The sequence below is a fragment of the Macaca thibetana genome, chromosome 1 (genome assembly GCF_024542745.1).
Source record: "Macaca thibetana thibetana isolate TM-01 chromosome 1, ASM2454274v1, whole genome shotgun sequence".
Taxonomy (NCBI): domain Eukaryota; kingdom Metazoa; phylum Chordata; class Mammalia; order Primates; family Cercopithecidae; genus Macaca; species Macaca thibetana.
In genome coordinates, this window is record NC_065578.1 from 83,171,476 (window position 1) to 83,195,643 (window position 24,168).

Consider the following 24,168-nt stretch of genomic DNA (forward strand, 5'->3'; position numbering starts at 1 on the left):
TTCCCCACTGGGTATCCACTGCAATATTCAAACCATGCTTACACTCTCCCAAGATAGTTCCCAGGCAAGGATTAAGCATGGCTGGGATACGAGTGAAGAGCTATTTCTGCTCACTCTGATCCCTCCAACGCCAGTCTTTGTTCTGGGCTCTCCACCAGCCTGACCATGACTTTCTCAGAGATCCATTAAAGTCTGAGGTTCTTCCTACCCAGTCCTCCTCCCTTGCATTTACTGGAGTCAGACCTGCATTGTAGTCCTAAGGCTCTTCCTGCCTACTACTTGAGCTCTCTCTCCCCATTATCCTCCTTGGGTGTTTTCCATTAAAAAAAAAATAAAACCTTTCACTGTTAATTCCATCTTAGTGTCTACCTCCCAGAAGATTAAGCTGGTAAAGCTTTTCAATGATTATTGACTGACATTACAGCCAAAAGAAGGATGGACCTGATTAACATGCATCCAATGTAAATTAGTTAAGTCATTAGCTTTCTAAACAGATACATTTTTATAATGTCTAATTCTGCATTCCACAGCTGACCTACATTTCCAGGTTTCTTTTAGTTTCTTAGATGCAGTTTCTAGCTTTATAAGACAATAGCACAAGTTTCTGATAGCCAAATAAATGATCAACATGTTATAGGCCAACAGACAATTTTTATACACCATTTCTATATATTCTATACAAAAGAATACCCCATATGAAGAATTCTTAGTAAAATAAAATACATCAGAGAAACAGTCTGACATGGGGAATCTTAGTAGAAAAGAAAACATTTCAGCCTGCATTGTACCCCTTCTAAGTCTAGAGTACATTCCCTTATGATGTCTCGCTTTATCACAAGGACCCTTCAATACTTAACGTTGTAAACCTCAGAGAAGTTCTGAGAAGTCACCTGTCCAAGTTAAAGGCCATAGGCAATACTGAACTCAAGTCCATACTGCCTCATGAGATGTCCACTACAATTTCATGTAATGAAAAGACATCTAGTAACTCTTTCTATTACATGCTTTTGCCTCTCTAATTTCACCATATAAAGTATTTTTTCAATGCACTTTGACTCATTATTATATTAGCTCTTATATTGTCAGGCAAAAAAAATATTTCAGTCAGTTGCTGTCTGGTCACTTTACCTCTGATTTTATCTGAAATAAACTTCAGGTAGGGAAGAGGTAGAGAAAAAAATTATATATTAAATATATGTATATAAATAAGTCAGCTAAACACATTTAAATTTGTTCCAATGATCATTTCCAAAATTACCTCTATATTTTACTCTTATTCCTGTCTGGGGTAAATTTTAAGTATTTCACGTAATTAATTCTAATGCTACTTATTAAGTAGACAAACCTTTTTAAAAAAAAATCCCAATGAGAATCTGTTTACACGAGAGTTCAATACCTCTGTTGCTGGCTGGTTTGCACTGCTGGCTGGCTTGATGATTTGTATTCATGATATGTATATTTGTTAGGCTTCTTTTTGTGAATATAAATAAAAGAACCTATAAATTTTGGCAGGGTTAACTTTATAAAAATGGAAAGTTTTACAAAACATTATAGTAAAGTTTTAATATAAAGCTCCTTATATTAAAATAGTTACTCATGGGTAAGGGGTCTTAAATTACCTGAATAAGGGGAATCATCACAGAATGAAAGCTGCTGAAAGTTGTCCTCTGCTTATTTTCCCAGACGTGCCTCACCTTTCACTACATATCTGAGAAATTTGAGCCTGTTTTGGGAAAGCCTCTTAAAGAATAAAATTGTTGAAGGAAGAAAAGGAGCCCCAATAATCATGAGAATAGCAAGAAAAATTGCTACAAACAAGTTGCACCTGTTTAAATCCTAGGCTTCCACTTGTTTTCACAGCCTGGGAGTAGCATTCCTCAGCGACTTTCAGGGCTCCGTAAAATTGGGCATCTTTGCAAGATAAACTTGCTCTAGTTAAGATCAGCCCTTTCTGTTCTTTTAAGGGCCAAAATTCAAGATACGAATTTTTCTGCCAAAAATATAATTGTCTATTAAATTATCTATGTAGAAGAATGACAGTAAACGTTTGGGTAGTGCAAACTGTGGGACTTTAACAAGCTTTTACTGAAGACAGAATACATCGTTACCTTCTGCAAGCACAAGGGAAACCCAATACCTTTGATTTATACCAAAGGAAGAAGCCACAAAGAAGCTATAAAAAAAAGACTAGCAGGGTACAAAAATGGTAATAAAGCTCCTCCCCTCACATTAGTGCTTCCACTCCCTCCACATAACAGTGTATGATTAATACTTAAAGGTGGTTGTACCTCTGAGAACTGGAAGAAAAGATTACATAAAAATAGTTCACTCCTACATTCTTAGAGTAAATCAGTATCAAAGAAGTAGATACACTGGTATATGTACTCAGTAGTAAATTTATAAACAAGCATTTATTTTTCCTCTAAATGTAGAAAGTCAATTGAGCATAACAACCCTATTGAAATTGTTTCTTCCAATTCACAAATATTATTATTCACATATATCATTTAATCATCCCATCAATGTTTATCAGGCCTTCTCACATCACATGTATCAAACAGAATAGCACTGTCTTCTTAATTCCTGTTCAAATAAACATATCACTAACTAGTAAGGAAAGATGGCCACGGAAAGAAGCAGCTACCTTGGTATTGAGTCTAGAATTAAAAGTCTAGAATGGAATCAACTTAACAAAAATTGACAGAAAGCCCCCTGAAGGTAACTATTAAATGAGACCCATCCTCTGGCTTTTTAGAGTTATGGAAAAATTATCCATAAATTTCTCAAGGGAGATCATAAGTTAACTGAATACAAAGTGCCATGAAGATTGAAGTAGGGAAAGATACCTGGTTGTAGGGGACTCCAGATGCTTTGTGAAGGAGATGGAGCTGGATCTTCAAAATATGTGGTGTGTGAGATTGTAAAGAAGGGATTCTACTTAGCAAGGACAGCCGAAGCAAGGTCCTGGGGTCAGGGAGAGACACTCTCTGCCTCTTTCCCTTATTCCTACCTCAACACAAAACAAACGCACAACACTGTTACTTCACAAGCCCTTTCCATGGAGATGCCTTATCACTGTGATGAATGCTCATGTACAAAAAAAATATTTTATACATTCAGGCAATTATTCTGTAGGATGGAATGCTGGAAGTGGTTTTGCTGACTTATAAAGATTATGAACATGTCATTTTAATAGATATTACAAATTATTTTTCTAAAGACTTGTACCAATGTACTCTCTTTCTCTCTAATAGTATAGCAAAGGCCCTTTTACTCATACTATTTCCATCACCGGATATCATGTGTCTTATTAATTTTGGCCCATATGATGTTTTTTACTTGCTTTTTCTTCTTCATTAGTAAGGTCAAGGATCTATTTACGTGTTAAATGGCTATGTGAAATCCATACGTTGTCTTTTAATGGTCTTTTTATATGCTTTGCCATTTTATGTGTCAATACTTATAGGCAAGTTTCTTTTGCTGATTGATTTGCAGAAGGTATTGGTTCACTAGTGTTACTTTTCATTTTATGTGCTACACTTATCTGTCCTCCTCAAACTCCTCCTCTATCCCCCACCCAATTGCCCTCACAACTTCTGCCTTTTAAGATATTTTTTACCTTTCATAAGATTTTATGTAATCAAATCTGTTGATCTTTTAATTTAAGCCTTCTAGGTTTTAGGTATTTTCTTAAGATGTTTTCCCACTCTAAGATTATAAACTTATCCTTCTGTATTTTCTTCCAAATCTTTAATATTTTCTTTTTTACATAGAAAACTGCAATTATATGAAGTTTGTTTTTATATGGTGAGAATTAAGGCTCCAACTTAATTTTCTTACAAATAGATAGTTGCTTCTGTACCACTGAGTGGAAAAACCATCTTTTCTCTATTGGTTTGAAATGCCACATTTATCCTGTATTATTAATATCGTACTATTTTTTTAAATTAGCAACTTACCCACACTTCTCTCTCTTCTAGATTACAAAACTTTTACGGACTTAAGGAAATTCAGGGTTCCAATTCGAATAAAAAGTCCGTATCTCCACTAATGGAAACCAAAGTCAGCGACCTGAAAACATATTCAGGGCTTCCCATGTGTTTTGCAATCTGCTTCTGTCACCAGCTTTACTATACCCTCCTCAACAGTGTACTCTACGTGGCACATGGCAGGACACTAAGCAAGTATTTGTTGAATGAGATAATGTGCAACAGTGAGTTCAGCTTACTCAGATAAAAGTATATAATTTAAGAGTCATCATGTAATCAGCATCAAGTTTCAGCTTACTCATGATAATTCTGAGAAAGGGCAAATGATAGTTTGTATTATTGAAGGAATTCAACAACTTTACTCTGCTACTAAAATAGCCTATCTCCCAGAAAACAGTATTACAGTGCAGTTGATGGGCCCTTCACCGTGCTGGCCACTCCACTCTTCCACTCTCCAAGACAGCTATTATGTACCTTATACTCTCTCCCCAAATCTCCAGAAGCCCTCCCCACCAGAAGAAAACTGTCCTGTCTTCCCACCACATTCCCATGCACCTGCCTTCCCTCGTGTTAGAATAAATGCTCTTGATTAGGAAAATCCTCCCCCTCTCACAGCTTACTTACTCAAGAACTTTTTATCACCTCTCTTTCCTGTGCCATTCCTCTCTTCTAAATCGTTCTCATCATCATACAAACTAAAAATACCTTCATCTTAAAAAAAAAAAACAAAAAAAAAATCCTTGTTGGCCCACATTCCTCTCCATCTACCACCACCACATTTCCCATTCCCCTCTATAGCAAAATTCCTTGAAAAAGTGCCTGTAGTAACTGTGGTGTTTTGCTCTCCACTTTTCTTCTTCTTGTACATATTCCAAGTTTTACTCCCCACCACCCCGCTAAATTTATGATTAGGGTCATCACTAACATCCACATTACCAAAAATTACAGTCAGTTCTCAATGCTCAGCTTACAACCTCTGTCAGCAACACGTGACACAATTGATTACTCTGTCCTTAAAATAATTTCTTTACTTGACTTCAAGGACACCCAGTTCTCATGGTTTCTTCACATCTTACTGGCTGTTCCTTCTCAGTCCTCTTTGGTAGATTCTCCCCATCTCTCTGATTTCTACATGTAGGAGTGGCCCAGGCCTTAGTCCTTGAAACTCGAGGTAGTTTCATCTAGCTGACACCTTAAATACCTTAGAGACTCCTAAATTTTTGTTCACCATACACAATCTTAGCCCTAAACTCAAAACTCTTATACAACTATACACTCAACATTTTTACTTGGATGTCCAATCAATATATCAACATCAACATAGTCAAAATAAAATGAAACAACAGAAACAGCAAAACCCTCCCCCTCTTTCTCCAGCATCCATCCATTCAGTTACCACCCTAGCTAAGCACCCATTAGCTCTTGCCTCAGTTACCCTAACAACCTTCTAGCTGGTCCCTACTTCTATTCTGCCAAATTCCCGCTCCTCCAGTTCTATTCTCCACAAGTAGTTCTCGTGATTCTCTTAAATTCAAACAGGCTATGTAACTTCTCTACTCAAATTTTCCAGTGGTTCCTCATCAACTGGAATAAAACCCAGTATCTTTCTATAGCCTATAAAGTTGTGACCTAGGCCCTCCCTATCTGTCCAACCTTATCTCTTACCAAGACCCCATCACTCACTCTTTTCCAGCTAAAACAGACTATCTTATGAATATATAAATAAAATGGTGCCTTGCTCTGCTTCATATACCCATCAAACTAATTTCTACCTCAGCATCTCTATATTTGTTCTTCCCTCTGCCTGAAACATTGTCTCTGCAGAGATCTGTATAGCATGATTCTCACTTAAGTCTCTGCTCAAATACTACCTTCTATTTTTTATGTCAATTTATTTTTCTTCATAGTACTTAGTACAGTCATCCCTCTGCACCTGTGAGGATTGGCTTCAGGACCCCCCACCCCCAGACAGCAAAATACATGGATGCTCAAGTACATGATATAAAATGGTGGAATATTTGCATATAACCTATGCACATTCTCCTGTATATTTTAAATCATCTCTAGATTACTTATAATTACTTATAATATCTAATACAATGTAAATGTTATGTAAATAGTTGTTACACTGTTGTATTGTTTAGGAATAATGACAAAAGAAAAAAGGTCTGTACATGTTCAGTACAGACACAGCCATCCTTTTTTTTCCAAACATGTTCAATCCCTGGTTGGTTGCATCCACGGATGTGAAAGCCACAGACATAGAAGGCTGACTGTACTACCTTACATTCTATTACATATTTATTTATTATTAGACATCTTAACTAGAATGTAAGTTCTATGAAAGCATGGATTTTTTACAATTCACTTTTGTATCCTCAGAACCTAGAAGAGTGCCTGACCCATAATAGATACTTAATAAGTATTTGTTGAAGAAATGAGTAAACAAATGAGCAAATATAAAGTCTGCCTATGAATTTGGCTTAATGATCCTAGCTTAATACATAATCCAAGAGAAAAAAACTGTTTTTGAGCATTACTCACTTTTCGTTGTTTTACAGAGTCCAATTTTATGAGCCAATATGAAGCTACTTTGGTTTTATGATACTTCCAGTTATCGATGATCTGTTTGGAAGGATGAACATTAAGAAATTTACAGGTTGAAACCCATTTTTTAAATTAATTTGTGTAATGAAAGCACTACAATATTACTTGCAACAAATAATGCCAACTTTCGTAAAAAGACATGTGCAAAGATTTCTAACACAAATTAAGCCATCTACGTCCAAAGCTTTCTATTCTAGTTGCATTAAGAATACAATCTCTGTGGCTCACACCTGTAATCCCAGCACTTTGGGAGGCCGAGACAGGCAGATCACTTGAGGCCAGGAGGTCAAGACCAGCCTGGCCAATATGGCAAAACCCCATCTCTACTAAAGTATAAAAATTAGCTGAGCATGGTGGTGCATGCCTGTAATCCCAGCTATTTGAGTGGCTGAGGCACAAGAATCACTTGAATCCAGGAGGTGGAGGTTGCAGTGAACTGACATTATACTACTGCACTCCAGCCTGGGCAACAGAGTGAGACTCTGTCTCAAAAACAAAAAACAATCTCCAATGAATGAAAGTCAAATACCTTCAGAAACATAAGATTTGGCAAGAAATCCAAGACACAGATTTTTCATTTGTATGTTAGAGGCTGATTTATGACATCATTCATAGTAATAAAATATTGAATAATGCATTAGAAGGCAGCCTATATAAAATGAGAATTCTACTACTTTGTTTTGTTTTTTGTGCAAGTCTGCAAAACTTCTGAATATATAGTCTTGTAATATATACTGTAATAAACAGATTAAAATGTTCACACATAGTGAACATATAGTAAACAATTTGATGTCTGATATAATTAATTATATTTTATTAATTATATAAGCCTATATACATTCTTTATAGAACAATCACGATAGTCACAAATATTAGTTTTACTCTCTGTTTAATTTTCTTCTACCTGATTAAAAAAGATGGGATATAACTAATATCTCTAAGAAATACATAAAATAAAGTGCTACAAAGTCATTGGCTATATGTAGAAAATAACTTTATCAAATAAGATGACATAGGTAAATAAAAGCATACCTAGCATAATCCTTAACATCCAATGCTTTCCTTCATTTCCTTTGATGTAACTAAGTAGCACCTAGCTTGCAAACAAGTTACCATTTTCACTTTTTAAAAATATATATCAACAAAATATTAATTAGGGGCTTTGCTTATGACTCTGTCATCAGTACATAATATAAATTGCAATTATGGGTATTTTTCAGCAAGAAAGTCTCTTTTACTGTTGTTTGTTTGCTTTTTGTTTCTATACACTTGTTTTAGACGGGTCTAAAGTAAATGCTAAAAAACGAAAAGTCCAAGTGCATGGCTGTAGTTTTTATCCTATAACTGGCCACTAGATGGTGCCTTCTCCTCTGGGAAAAAAATACATACATTTTATGTATATAATTTATAAAATTATATTTATAAAAAAGGTCCAAAATATATTTTTAATATATTTATAAAATATATGTGCCCCCACCAAAAAAACAAGGTTCTACTACTAAATAATTATCCAAGAATGAAAAGGATGTTTGAATGAAAAAATGTAACCTTGCGTGAAGAAATGCTCTTTCACCAAAATTATCTGAAATAACGTGGACCCTCTTTCTAAATTAGGAGTAAGTCACTGATTTTAATGTGAATTTTAGGGCCCTCTGGCATTTTAGAATGTTCCACTGGGTGGTGCACATGTGTGTGTAACAAGAAAAACACACAGCTCCGCATAAGTCATTTCAAAATTCTGACTCCAAAAATGTGACATTCGAGGTGTCACATTCAAATATTCTTGACATTTTATGCCACAGCCCCACATTTTTCATCATACCCCATTCCATATTAGTTCTTTCTAAATCTTTATAGAGGCAAGTTTAACATGATATTTGCTTAATCATTAAGAACAATAATTATTTAACACTAATTATTCTCACTTGATGAAGACTTATTAAAATAGCACTATATACTAAAAGATATTTTGCACTGCTGATTATAATCTGATCTCACTGTTCGTGAATTGTAACAATTAAAATAAACCCCTGTATTTTCTAAAGCTAGTAGAGGTTGAAAAGACATCAATTAAATTTACTATGTCATTGAGCATAATGCCTTCAGGAAATAAATTTTAATATTTTTTAAAAAATAAAAAGGTACCAGCTCCTTGGCATTTTAGACACATCAGATACTCACATCTTCTATCAGAAGTTCTGATTCTGCATCTGACTTTCCTGGAAACCGGATCTTCATGTCCTTGAGAACAAATAAGGTCTGACTTGTTAGATCATCTTCTTGTTCTTTTGTTTTCAGTTGCCGCAAAGACTCACTCTTAAATTTGAAAGAATACAGATATTTGGAGGGGGTCTTATTTCATTGTGCCAGTATAATCTGAAAGATATTTCTAGGTAAAAATGATGCACTTTTAACTGAAAACAATAACAATGAAAAAGGAAGAAAATTTTCTTTTACACTTGTGAATTCTTTGGATTAAATGGATACGAATCCCAAGAGTGTCTTTCATACTTCCACAAGGTTATACTTATTTAGCTAAAAGTACTAAAATAAAAATATAAATACTTAAAAAGGACTTCCTGGTCAGTTTCATTTGCTACATATACCTTAGGCAATTTTTCTTGATTAGAAAAAAAAATTCATTGTTACCAAGTGAAATTCATTCACTTGTATTTCCTGACTTCCCTTTGGAAACACGATCCATATTAAATAAACAAATTAAATAAATCCTTAGTCTACATGAAGGTAGTTGGAGCTATCTGAGCATCTAAAAGTAGCCTTCTTACAAACTAAATTCACTATTTTCTCAATACCAAATCTCTGGGATTCGTGCTAACAAGGGAATACTCAATGTTAATTTAACATACAGAACACATTATAAATAACATTGTACTTAAGTGCTTCAAGGATAATTTATCATTTTTTAACCTATGAATCAACTGTCCCATTAAGTAAAATTTTCCAAACTTCCTCAAATTTAAAGAGAGACTGCATAATACACTGCAAAACCATGCATTTACTCAGGTAATTTTCAGTAATATTATCCTACTACATTAGCAAACAGAAAATAAAATAATGCTATTCTCAGTGTTCATCTTTGAGTTCTGTGATAGAGTGAAGTCTGCACCTTTTAAGAGTCATACTAAATTGTAGGCTAAGGTAGGTGAATAATCCAAATTTCAAGAGGTCATGAGTTGAATTATGGAAAGGATCTAAGGTTCAGTCTGTCCTCCTCTCATCTGATCCCCTTTGCCTGAGTACAGAGCTCCCTATAAACTTGAAAGAGCAAAACAGATGACCTACCACTTGAGAGTTTGTAGAGCAGGCATCATTACTGTGAGGCAGATGCCTCATGTAGGAGGAGGCACGGTTTAAGGAATGTGACCGAGATGCAGAAGTTGGCCGTGACACAGATATCACTTGTTGAGCAGAAAATGGGCGGGTGTCCCCACTGGAAGGCGACTGAGCAGAGATGGACCGAGGGCAGCTGACTGAACGCCTTATGGAGCCTATCAGTGATGGAGAAGAGGGATACTACAGTAGCAGTATTAATACAAGTTTTTTACTATATTAAGTCTATATAAACTAAAGATTATAGCAGCTAGTAGTGAAGTGGCAATAAATGTCAAAGCATAGGCATCATCATGGGAATATGAGTTTGGAATACATTTTTCAACAACAGTGAACTTGTTGCAGAAGAACCCCTCTGATGTATAAAAAATGGCTCTTTTGGGAATAATACTATCAACAATCCTTCAACATTATATCCTCAAAACATGAGATAAAAGAACCAGAAGAAAGGAAAATTAACATTTATGGAGCACCTTCTATAAGCCAGGCATTGTGCTAAGTGCTACACTTTTATCTTAGTCCTCATGGAAACCCTCTGAAGTAGGGCTCTCCATTGCTCAGAGGCTTAGAGAAAGAACTTTTTCAAGGTTATACAGCAATAAAGTGGTCAAGATCGGGTTTCAATCCTGACCCTATCTAATTCCAGTGTCTTCCCTGTTTCTATAATTCCATGATGCTATCCACTATCCCTTGGGATTTGACTGGCCACTTATAAGAATCTGTGTATATGTTAGAGATAGAATATTTTACAGCAAGATTCATAGGGAGGGCTGGAAAGGAGTATAGAAAGTGGACAGGCTAAATAGGTTAAGTTACAGAATTTAGAACCCATGACGGAAAAAAACAGTAATAAAACAAAATTCAGATTATCCTAATGGAATTTAAATATAGAATTGGTTATTATAAAGAGTAGTACTGAACAGAGAGCATTCTAATTTACAAGAGTAAATAATTTTTTAAAGTAGGTTAAATTCCAATAGAAAAAGACTTAAGTGAAGAAAAAAATATATGGATCTATAGGTTTGTTATCAGAAAAAATATCTAAGAGAAACCATAAAATATCTTCCCCAATGCATATTAGGAACATCTAATAAAGAAAACCAACTGTTCCAGATAAATTTTGACTCCTGACACAGGGCAATAGATCATCACTCAATACTATCAATATTTTCATTATTTTTCAGTTCCTATGGTCTATATATCCTCTGTTCTGTATTCTTTATCTGCTTGGGGAATATATCTTCATTAATTAAATAATTTAGTAAAATTCACATGAAACCAGGTTGAATACCCAAATATTTCTCTTCATTAGCTGTTGAAAAAAAAACTAAACCTTTATAAAAGGAATCGACATAAGCCTTATATTTAGGGATATACTTCTAAATTAAATTTTGGAGAAGTATACTTATTAAAGCTATAAAAGATTTTTTTTTAAATTCTCTTTGTTCCAAAGATTAACTTCCTTCTGAACCTGAAAACTGTCACCGCTTTTCAAAATGACACTGCCTCTATATTTCTAGAGAAGGGCAGAAGGGCTATGTGAGGAACATACCACCAGTCAACCTTTTTTTTTTTTAAACAAAGAACTGCACATATTTAATGTGCACCAAGAGTAAACTTATACTAAGAAAATACCCAAGGCATGTGCTAGTAACTGTACTGTAGTCCTGCTCCCTTTGAGGGGTTATGGTAATGGTTTGGTTGTATACAACCTGATCACTGGGCAGAAAGAAAATATCCTTTGTCTTGAATCATCACAGATTCCTTTTTTTCTTTTGCCTACACATGCTAGAAATTCAGACAGAATAACTAAGTAGCTAGACATGCCAATGATGTTTGGGTAGATTCACAAAAAAATCATTGTAACTTGCATATCCCTTTGAAGCTGAAATAAGTTAGAATTTTTCAAACTATATATAAGAGAAAGTGTTACATATAATCTGGATTGTGTCCTTGATCATCAGCATCACTCTGAAGACAAAACTCAAGTAGGATTTGTGGCTGAAATGTTCCTTGGTGTAAGATTAAAGAGAAAAGATAACACAAAGTAAAAGGCTTGTTACAATTCCTCATGAATATAAAAATAAAACATAACTAATAAAAAAGACATGTAACTAAATTAGGCTAGATTTCAAATGAAAGTTCACACTTAAAAACATTTTTTAAAATCTGTATATTTTAGTGCACTATTGTCTGATCTCAATTTGTTAACCTATTGGTCTGAGAACAAAGAACAATCTCAGAGCTATAAGAATGTTAGCAAGTTTTTCTCCAACCTGTCCTCATTTCCCATCAGTTCATGCCATTAGGGAGGTACACATCAGCTAACAGGAAAGGGAATTAAAAACTGGCCAAATTTAGGCATAAAAACGTGAGCTTCTGAAACCAACACAGAGCCATAGTTACACAAAGACACACTGAAAGTATTTAAGGAATCCTTAAGAAAAAAGGAAGCAAATATTAATAGCTTACAAACTGTATAACAGGTGCTCAATAAACATTTCTTAAATGAATGAGTAAATAAATAAATGAAATGGAACACAATACATTAATTCCCCTCCAAAGACATAAACCCTGAAAGATATGAAGTAGTAGCATGTTTCTTTAAAGAATAACATATAAACAAAGACCATTCCTGTAAAAGCTTCATCTATTGGTTCTGTATTCCTCATGCATTTTGCCATAAGTGTTTAAGGCCAGTTTTAAAATATCCACATTATCAGGGAAGTTAACATATTAAATACATTGCTGAGGGTAAAAAGGGCTCACAATTGTGTTCACTGCATTATTGAGCTGGTTCCTTCAGCGGAACCCCAGGACAGTGGAGCACAAGGCAAACAGAGATATGACAGACAAGGGTTCAGAAAAGTCCTGGACTAGAGGCAGCATCAGGAAGGGGTTTTCCAACTGAATCTAGGCAAACAGCAATCCCACACTGGACATTTGGGGATGAAAGAAAAATCACAGACACAATATTGCACATTTGGAATTGAAGAATAAATGAAAGAAGTGACAAAGGAAGAGAAAGAGAATGTAAAAAGAAATACAGATAGAGAGAAAAGGAAGCAGAAAAGGAAGGAGATGGAGCAGTGGTTGGCTGCTCTCCTAAGTAGTTCCTATGCATCATAAGCCCTGACTTAAGTACTCACCGGTGATGAAAACGGGAGGGAACAAAACTTCAACTATTTCACAATTATGTAACTTACAGATACATTCAAGTCAAATGCCTAAGGAGATACATACTTTTAAAAATATATATAATAAGTGATAGCATAAAACAAAGTGGGTGAAAGGAGTAGAGGGGCAGAAATTGAATGAGAAGAGAATATATTGGCTTAAGAGACACGTAATCATCAGATCAGCCATGAGGCACATTTTACAAAACCCAAGCAAAAATCTGGCACCTAAAAAAAATGATGAAATACAGAAGAACAGATCCTTAATCCAGCCCTTTCATTTTCTATTTGCAGATCTTGAAAGGGATTAAGGGATGTGCCCAAGTCTGGTTAGGGAAGGAAGGGGGATGGAATCCAGGTCTTCTCACACACAACAGGGTTCATTTGGCCCAAGGACCTTTTATTGAGTTTAATAATTTCAGTTCCATAATTCTTTATACAACATCTAAATTAGAAGAAATTAACTTACTGGGTTGTTGAATAAATTTGTAGTGGTTGGAGGGTTTAAGATTATATGTAACTTGCTTTTCTCTTTTCTTATTTTGGTACTCTTCTTTTTCATTTTCATCAGATTCTGAAGAGCTGCTGCTACTATCATAACTGCTGTCACTGCTGTAGTACTTCGGTCTTTTCATTATCTCAGTACTCTCAGGCATAGAACACAGAGGCTAAAAAGACGGAAATGTGTTATTTTGTTAGAATTCTTAAAAAAGGTTTACTGATATGATTAGTTACTATTTTAAATTTCCCCCTATGCTTGCTGCTTTTTACTGAAGGTTGAGAATCCCCCCAAATACTATTGCTGCCATGCTGCTTAGCCTACAGTGCTATGTATTGATTATTGTTTCTGCAAAATATTCTTTCTTAAATGATATAATCATGATGAGGAATATGTTATTCCCACATGACTGGATTAAAGGGCCAGAGTATCTATACACAAAGAATAACAAAATAAAGGGAAAATATTTGAGATAAAAATATAAAAATCAGAAATAAAATCAGCTTTTCTTCATTCCATAAGAGATTACTCATCAAGACTTAGAGATATACCTTTGTCACATCATTAACATTCAGAGTTACTCTATAAATGTGTATGCATGTGCACACACAAGTGCATCTGTGTATGTGTGTGGTGTGTGTCTATGTGTGTGTGAGGGGGTGGGAGGAGAAAGAGGGGCAAGAAGGATAAAGAGAATAAGAATACTAAACCATTTTCTGTGAGCCTATCCACTCAGATAATGTGCAGCAAGAAGTTAGGTATCCCTCACATAACTGACTGGCTGTGGATATTTATAAAAATAGAATTTTTAGTTAACTGTCCACCTTCCAAACTGCTCAAGAACAACTGATGTCTTTTCTCAGAGTATTCCTAACTCTGGCACATAGCTTCTGGCCATAATAGAGTGACATAATTTTTCATTGCCCATGCTACATTTTAAAAATTAATAATATAATATGAAGATCAGTAGGGGTAAACTTCCACAGGGGAAGGATAAATTCCTCTAATATAGAAGGGAAAATCTGTAAAGACTGAAAATGCCATGCTATTATGTGTCACTATCCCTATTAGAATCACTCGTTTCTAGTCCTCCCAATCAATGTGTTTCCAATGATGCCAGCTGCAGGAATGGAAGGAAAGGCACATGGGACAGTTTCACATCAGAAAGAATGTGCATAACCAAGAACAAGACAGTTTCATAACTCAGTCATTCTAAGAGACTATTTATTACACACACCATATGCCTCCTATTCCTGATGGGAGAGGGTCCTTCAGCTGTATACTAGTTGCTTGCTCTCTGTTAAATCAAACAAAAATGTTTTGATGTTAGCATACACTATAATGAAATCCTTGGATAGCATGGGATTTCACTGAAAGAAGGTATACCCTCTAGTGTAACAGTGTAGAATAAAAATAGAGAAACAGCATTTCATGAAGTGCCTGGAATACAGAGTGAGCCAAAATGCATGATCTTCTTAAATTTACAGCCTTTGCAAAGGATGAAAAATAACCAAAGCAGGAAAGTAGTTTAATTCACTAAGGTACCAACTTGTGTTTAAAAGTATGTGCTCTTTCTGATGGTCTAATATTTACTAAGTACTGACAATGTTCAAAGAGATATGCATAAAAACATTTAACAGTAACACAATCATCAAACATTTTGACAATCTTGGGGAATATGAATTCTAGAGGAAGGTTGTTTCCTCAGAAGTTTAGCATACCCAGAAGAAACAGTGGCACAATCAGGCTTGCTAGTGGTGCCTTCCTTCATGTAGCAAACAGCTTTAAGTGTTCTTAAAGAGCTTGACTACATAATGAGTTATTCGACCCTATAAAGAATCACAAGGGGAAACGTACAGCTGAGCCTTTGTGTCTTATATGCACTTGGGACTTTTTGACCAATACACTGTTCAAGCAATAATTAACTAGCAGTCACAGCAACATAAACTCTAAATAGTGTCTTAACTACAAAATGGAATTTGTAAACTGGCACTGAGTTACGGCACAACCATAGTACTTATTTTTTATGTCCAATTTTATTATGAAGTAGGCCATCTATAAAAAATATAAAAATGTATAAAGAATAAACACCCACATGCCTATCACCCAGCTTAATAAAAAGAACATTGCTAATATTCTACTGCAATTACTTTTGCACCAACCTAACACTTTATGTGATATTATTCATGTAGCTAATGTTTCTTAGATTCTCAAGTAAGTGAAAAGCTATTATTTTTCCTACTACAAGTACCAGTTTTATTTAACTTTGATTATCTCCAATTATACTTCTACCAGTAAAGACACCGGAAATCAATGTTTTGTGTGTTATATCATCCCTCTAAAAAGGAACAGTTGCTTTGAAGTTTGGCTCACTTTGGACCCTTGGTAAACAACATAAAATTAAAAGTTATAAAAATGCTTCTACTTCAGACTGATTATCCAGACTTCAACAACTTTGAAATATAGCTGGCTTTAACAACTACAGGAAATATCTAGTTCATTTCAACAAATACATTGTTAGTTCCCACTACTTGCCTAGAATGAAAGGGACTGAACAAATCAGACAAAGTGAATTCTTCCTCCCAAGAGGTTATATTTTTGTTTGGATGACAAGCCTTATATAAATGAAACACAGGAAAATATAAGACAATATAAAGCTGTCTCAAGGCTTCTGCATTTGCCATTCTGCCAGAAACATTGTGCCTCCAGGATATCTCATGTCTGGTTTGCTGAATAGCAATAATTAATATACAAAGCTTAGAAATTTCCCAGTGTTTCCCAAAGTAATGCCATGACTCATGCAAGTATTTACTTTTACAGATACTCTAAAATATACTTCTTCCAAAAGGGGTATCAATGACATATTCTACAATGCCTCAATATGGAGCACATAATTCGGAACAGTCTCTGACATCCAAGATCTCCACCAGCTAATCTCTTATCTCTTAAACAGGCTCACTCATATCATTTCACTATCCAAGAACCTTCCACTTGAGTCATACCAAACTTTTCATGTTTCTACAACATCCTATACAGTATCATAACTCCATAGCTTTGCCTTTAATGTCCTATATACCCTAAATGTTCTTCCACCTCTTTTTGTGTGTGTGAGACAGAGTCTCGCTCTGTCGCCAGGCCACAGGGCAGTGGCACGATCTCGGCTCACTGCAACCTCCACCTCCTGGGTTCAAGCGATTCTCCCGCACACGCCACCATGCCCAGCTGATTTTTGTATTTTTAGCAGAGATGGGGTTTCACCATGTTGGCCAGGATTGTCTCAATCTCTTGACCTCGTGATCCGCCCACCTTGGCCTCCCAAAGTACTGGGATTACAGGCATGAGCCACCGTGACCTGCCTCTTCCACCTCTCTTAATGCTTAGAGTACTACTAATTTTTCAAGATCCAGTTCTAACAGCACTACCTTTCTGAAGCCATCCACATGCTACCAATCCCTTTCTTCTCTATGCTGCTGTAGTACTTTACACTCCCTTTATTATAGTACTTCCCACATTACTCCCTGATTTTTTAATTACCTGTCTGCTCTTCTACTAGCCAATGAGGTTCTTATGGATATATTTAACAAACTGAACTAATGGATTTTGAGAACCTACTGTGTGTCGGACACTGGCTAGGTTCTAGAGTTGCAAAGATATGAAAATCTACTTGCTGCCCTCAAGGAACATGCAGCCTCATACTGAGGCAAACATGCAAATAATTACTTGTCACAACTGCTCCACAAAAGTGTTATTTATGGAACAGCAGGAGAAAGAGAGAAGGTAAGGTCTAAGCTTAACTGGGGAAATGAGGGAAGGTTTCACACAAGCAACAGTGGTTCAGCTGAAATAGGAAGGAGACTCTAATCAAACAACAAGTCAATGACTTTTTTTTTTTAGTAGGAAGACATTTCAGAAGCATGGAAAATCATGAAAATATGACAGAAGACGAAGCGTCTAAGGACAAAGAGATAGCACAGTAATTCTGAAATATAAATGGAATGGAATGAAAAAAAATCCAAGATTTTTCTAATTCAACTCTTTCCTACTCTACTAACAAGAACTTTGACATATATCAGAAGAACAGCACTGGACGCAGTGGCTCATGCCTATAACCCCAGCACTTTGGTAGGCCAAGGCAGGAGGACTGCCTGAAACCAGGGGTTCAAGACCCGCCTTGGCAACACAGCGAGACACCATCTCCTTAAAAAAAAAAAAAAAAAAAAAAAAGAAGAAGAAGAAGAAGAAATTTTTTTAAATTAGCCAGGCATGGTAGCATGTGCCTGTTGTCCCAGCTACTCAGGAAGCTGAGGCAAGAGGATCACTTGAGCCCAGGAGTGTGAGGCTATAGTGAGGTATGAACACACCACTGGACTTTAACCTGGGTGAGGGTGAGATTCTGTATCAAAAAAAAAGGGAGAACATGTAGATGTCATCTACATGACAGTTTTCTACTTATTTCTAGGAATTACACCTATTTTAACTAAAACAAAATCAGTGTTGCTAGGTCAGCAAAAGATGGGGCTCCTAATTAGGGTCTCTAGATTTCATGATTTGCCTTATTTATAATGCTACCCATTTATCTGATAATTATCTGTCTAGAGGTATGAGGCAAACTTAATATTTAGTTTAGAATAAGAGTACGAGCTCTGGGTCCCTTTTGGCCCTGACTCATGGTATTTTCACTGACATCAGGAAAATAACCAAAATGACAAATGAAACTAATAAAACAAAACAAAACTCCTGAGTGTAAGATACCATCATCTTCCAAACTCTACCTGCACTGGGCACACAGTCCTTATGGTTCCTTTAAAGCAGCACGGGTCATTCTTATAGTGAGAAGCATCAAGGGCTAGTAGCATCTACTTTGATAACTAAGGAAGGTAGAGATATACTGCACCTTTGGTCCTCGAGTCTTGGTAGTTTTTCCCATCAACTTTTCATCATCAATTTCACATTGTTCCAGAAGATCCAAAATATCTTCCTCCTTCAAAAAATATTCTAATTAAAATTACAATCACTAATGGACTCTAGAATTTTTCCAAGTTGATTAATCTCCACAAAATAATGCAGAGCAAGGATTCCCAAAATTATTTAGTGAAGACTGCTCAGAACAAAGGAGAAATATTAAAGGGTCATGGCAAATTCTCTTGAAACTTTCACTAAAATCTGGCATTATAATTAATATATGGCCAAAATCTATTCTGTATTAATTATCATAAACAAATGTACCTTTATAGTACAGTACAGTATTAAAATCTTAAGAGTATAATAATTCAATAAACTAGTTCATTGGACACTAAAATTTCTGGAAAGTTCAAGCTAATTTCCAGATTTCAAGTTTATGAATCATTTCTATACAGATTAGTGTAAAATAATATTAAACCTCCAGACAGAAAACTGATAATTGGACTAACAGTTTCACTTAGAAACATTCTAACGTGAGTATCTGCTGACTGGGCACTATTTAATGAAAACCTTTCAAAATTTCAATGATTGCACAAACGTATTTTTAGAACTTTATAAAGGTTTTCATTCTATAGTCATCAAAGGTGGCAAAAAGTCACAAGTGCCCTAACACCTTTCTTGTGTTCTTCTAGAGTCATATTCTGAATCAAAAGGAAATTTTATAAAAGCATATACCCCGGTGGATATTAGGCAAGTCAGAACAATACAACTATAATAGGTATACTGAAAGAGGTATAATCAACTGTATCATTGAGTTATTTAAGAAAGGATGCTAGAAAAGGTTTTTGAAGAAACTAGAAATCTCACTGTACAGTAGAAATGTGTAAAATAAGTTACTCTTTGCCCCAATCTAAGGAAATTTAGCTATTGAAATCCCAAAATACTCTTCTTATACATTTTTTATTAAATAATAATCTTACAATGAATTCCATGGATAGCAGTACAATATAGCCAAAAAGAAACTCAAGGAGTTCTGCTTCTGTTTAGGAGAAATATAACAGATGATACATTCATCATAACAGCCAGAAAAGGCCAGATAAACTAAACAATCATATTTTCTAAAACACCAGAAAGCTGTAGGTAAAAAGTAATGTAAAGAAACTAAATTCCAAAGAGAGACAAGCTCTTCCTAGGTGAGCAGAGATGAGTGGCCATTTTCTTCTTTGGGGTCATCTGTCATGTCTGGACATATGTAGGCAGAGATCAGGTCTAAACTAGAGAGCTTCTACTAGGATAAAAAGAATCTTCTTGAAATGCTCCCTTTTAGAATCCTGAGCTACTATATTGAGAGGTCTGACTACCCTGCTGAGAGACTGTGTAGGGAGGAAGAGATACCAGCCAGCTCCCAGATGTTCCAGCTATCTTATCTGACACACCAGGCATGTGAGTGAAGCTACCCTGGATTTCTAGCCCCAGTTGGGCATTCAGATATATGCTACTATATGATTCACCCAAGGAAAGACAAGCAGAAGAACCACTCAACTGTGCCCAGCCAAGATTGCAGAGTAATGAGCAAATAAATGAAGTGGTCTGTCGTGCTACAATAGAAAACTGATGGACCTTTTACTAAGGCGTACAGATTAGTGTGTGTGTGTGTTTCATTTACTTCCTCTCATATGCCAGATCTATGTAGTATCAAGAAAAAGTACTATATAATGTTTGTTATAATCCAAAAAATAAGAATGCTACAAACCACTAGGTTAATTCCATGGGTTTCTTTATCCAGTTACAGATACACATCTATGTAATAAGATATATTTTTATAATATATTGATATTACTACATAATATCACAATTCTCTACTCTACAATTTGTCTTGGTAGATATCTTATTTATGAAGTAAGTTGGTTCATCATGAAATGTTACCAACTGTTAAAATAAAAAGCTTGGGGAAAGCATATCTTAAAAGTAAGATATTTTTATATGTTGGACCAAGGTGGCTTGTCTGTAAAGACATATTGTTTAGCTTTATTCTTTTTTCTCTATATAAACATTTATTCTCTTACCTTCATCCTTTTCAAAGGATTATTCAACTCTCGCTGGAATGAAGCTGCTCTTCCTGAAAGGAAGGTCTGAAAGGCAACAGCTAACAAATTTTCATACTTTTCAAGTAGTGCTTTATCTTCAGGAGGATAAATTCGTCTACAACAAAATCAGATAAACCAAATTTTTAAAAAGAAGCTGTCACAGCTCAATAGTTAACATCAACTCCACAGATAATCCTTGACCACCTATTCTATACTAGTCATATTGCCAGGTATAAGCATTTCTATACTGATTAGTACAAAATAATATTAAATATTAAACCTCCAGAGAGAAAACTGATAATTGGCCTAATAGATTCACTCAGTAACTTTCTAATGTAACTATTTGCTCACTGGGCACTAATTAACGAAATTCTTTCAAAACTTTAATGATTGCACAAGAGTATTTTTACAACTTTATGAAGGTTTTCAGTCTATAGTGATTGATAGTGGCACAAATCCACAAATAAAGTTTATCTAGAGAATTAGCATTAAACAATGCAGTTCCAGAAGGCACAGTATAAGGGTTTAGTTAGGGCAAAATGGTTGGAGAAGAATGGTGATTGGGCAAATTGCAGAAATATATTGAACTTTGTAGGAGAGTGTTCAGTTAATAAGGGATACTACACGAGTTTTTTACTTAGTGTGGTTACCGAAGTATACAAAAATGTAGGCAGTGGTTTTGATGATCTCTTTTGTAGTGATGGAATTTGCCTCTCTAGTAAAGTGGGTAGAGGTGGAGTGGGAGGAATGTGTTCTCATCACTACTGTTGATGGTGTTAAGGCCATGAAAGAACATCTTACCATGAGTGCAAGAATGCCCTTACACATTCCTTTATCCTGCTCAGGCAATGTCAAAAGTTGGAAAGTGGGCAGTCTTTCCAAGAACACAATGAGCTTGGTGGGGTGGGGAGGTTTGCTTCTGTCAAGGGTGATATTGTGGAACGGTTCCAGTTTTACACAGCCCACATCTCTCTCCACTGTCCCATACCTAACTCCTTCAAACATTTTCATTATTTGCTTGGTTCCTGAAAAAGTACAGTAACCACTATAGATTGGCAGGAAGAATACCAAGAGACCTGAATTCTGACATTTTTTAAACACCACATTATAACTAAATACAGTCACAGGATAACGGCGGGTTAAAAGGACCTCCTACAACCACCCAGAGGCTGGCTAGCAGGAGCATTGTCAAGGCTGAACCGTCTCCTTGCTGACTACCTTTCTTTCTTGAAAGACAGTAAGCAAAAGTACTTGCTTGGAATCAAAGAAAAATGCTTAACATAAGCACACAAGATTAAAACATGAAGGATCATTGCTTTGATACTTCATTTTTTCAATCTATACAAAAATACCAGCACAGTTACCTATAATTTCCCATATGTCGATTTTCATGTTCTTCTCGTGAGATCTGCTTTCGTACTTGAGCGAGTCTCTCTTTCTGGAAATGAGAAAAATTTTACAAATAAAACCTGACGAGTGAATTATGCAATTTAAATTGTGGGTACTTTCTTAAAACTTTCATACCAACTCTTCTTTCCGCCTCTCCAACTGGTGTCTCTGCTGTTCCCAGTCTGAGGAGCCTGGTAAGAGCCTTTTAATTGAATTTTGACCATAGAGCCTCCTTTGAGCCTCAGCTTTTTGTTTGGCCAAGTTTCTTCTTTTGTCACTGGTCCTAAAATATAAAACATAAGACCAAATTCTAGAATTCGAACAAGTTCTGATCTTATCCCGGTGAGGAGAATGTGCAGAACAGGAGACATAGTGAAGCTCAGAATCAACGTTTATTAAACTTATATATTCACTTACATTATATTCATCTAACCATACCTCAAATATGGCACTCTGGCAATAGATATGGTAAATAGAAATTCTGAAGACACAGAGACAAAATGGAAACAGTTATGTTTTAGAGGATCCGAGAGACCTAGTTTCACATTTTGTCCCAACAATTTACCACTATACAATCTTGGGCTGGTCAATTAACTGCCTACTTTGGAGATAGTTTCCCCGTCTAAAATGTCAGCAATACTGTTTCCTCCTTGAGTTCTTATAAGATTAATTTGTGGTATCATTAATAGGTACTTAATAAGAAATGGTTCTCTTCTCCTTCTTCAACCCAATTCTATTTATACTGACCATTCTTTAATATATTTTCATTTCTGACCAAAATCCCAGCCTAACAATCATCATTTATTTGAAAACATCTGCATAGTCCTTCCCATTCTTTACTCAATTATGAAAATTCACTTCTAACTCTCTGATTTTCAAGGAAAAGTCCTGTTTTGGGATTATTTTCCTCTAAACCACTTTCTCTCTCTTCCCTGCCATGTAGCTGGTAAAATAACACAAACCTGAGGATTTTTTTCTCCAACCCCTCCAACTTAAACTCTACCACACCATCATTGAAAGACCTAGCAGAAACAGGGTTACTCCAAGAAAAAAGGAAAAGCAAGGCCAATTCGGCCCTCGCCTTTGGGGGAAACAAAAAAACAAACAAAAACAAAAAACAAAAATAAAACAGAGTTCTATCCTTAAGGTTACATTTCCATGCTTCTATTGTCATTAGGCTGGTAGGGCCCAGATAAGAGTGAAAACCAAAGGAAAGGGAACAAGAAGGCCATTTGGCTAGCTTCTAGTGCAGAGGTAAGAGAAGTGCTTACATTTACATATTGCCTCATTTAATTCATCAGGAGATTGCATTAAGAATACGGGTCCAGGTCAGGCGCGGTGGCTCACACCTGTAATCCCAGCACTTTGGGAGGCCGAGGCAGGCAGATCACGAGGTCAGGAGATCAAGACCATCCTGGCTAACACGGTGAAACCCCACCTCTACTAAAAATACAAAAAAATTAGCCGGGCGTGGTGGCAGGCGCCTGTAGTCCCAGCTACTCAGGAGGCCGAGGCAGGAGAATGGCACGAACCCAGGAAGCGGAGCCTGCAGTGAGCCCAGATCGCGCCATTGCACTCCGGCCTGGATGACAAAGTAAGACTCTGTCTCAAAAAAAAAAAAAAAAAAAAGAATATGGGTCCAAGGCCCAAATAATAAAGAGTGTTCTTTTGCCTCAAGTATGTACCATCACAACTTGACCTTGCAGGAATGTTAGGAAACTGATCTATTCTCTTTCATGACTGAGGGAAGAGAGAGATCCTCTCATATTGTTTTATACTCAGAAAAGGAAAGAGAAGTGAAACTAAAGGCGGGTAGCCTGGCACGTAGGAACCAGACCTGAAACCAAGGAATCAGACCCGAAACCAGACCTGGGCCTGCCTGACCTAAGTCTGGTAGTTAAAATTCAACCCCTGACCTAGCAACTGATGTTATCTATAGATTCCAGACATTGTATGGAAAGACACTGTGAAACCTCCTGTTCTGTTTCACTCTGACCATCAGTGCTCACAGCCCCGTCACGTACCTCCTGGCTTGCTCACGACCCTCTCACGCGGACCCCCTTAGAGTTGTGAGCCCTTAAAAGGGACAGAAGTTGAGCATCTGATGAGCTTGGATTTTAACACGTTAGCCTGCAGATGCTCCCAGCTGATTAAAGCCACTCCCTTCA

The 24,168-nt window shown here is 36.1% G+C and overlaps 1 protein-coding gene across 6 annotated transcripts in view; it reads right to left on the minus strand.

Annotated features, from left to right (window-relative positions):
• TTLL7 (tubulin tyrosine ligase like 7) overlaps positions 1–24,168 on the minus strand; it is a 143,656-nt gene that overhangs the window by 29,383 nt on the left and 90,105 nt on the right. For all 6 annotated transcript variants that reach the window (XM_050805770.1, XM_050805773.1, XM_050805771.1 and 3 more), the window contains 8 exons: positions 22,136–22,283; positions 21,976–22,049; positions 20,591–20,726; positions 18,517–18,603; positions 13,593–13,791; positions 9,900–10,105; positions 8,778–8,912; positions 6,534–6,614 (listed from right to left, as the gene is read on the minus strand). In XM_050805770.1, coding sequence (XP_050661727.1) covers positions 6,534–6,614; positions 8,778–8,912; positions 9,900–10,105; positions 13,593–13,791; positions 18,517–18,603; positions 20,591–20,726; positions 21,976–22,049; positions 22,136–22,283 — 1,066 coding nt within the window. The remainder of the gene's footprint in view (positions 1–6,533; positions 6,615–8,777; positions 8,913–9,899; positions 10,106–13,592; positions 13,792–18,516; positions 18,604–20,590; positions 20,727–21,975; positions 22,050–22,135; positions 22,284–24,168) is intronic.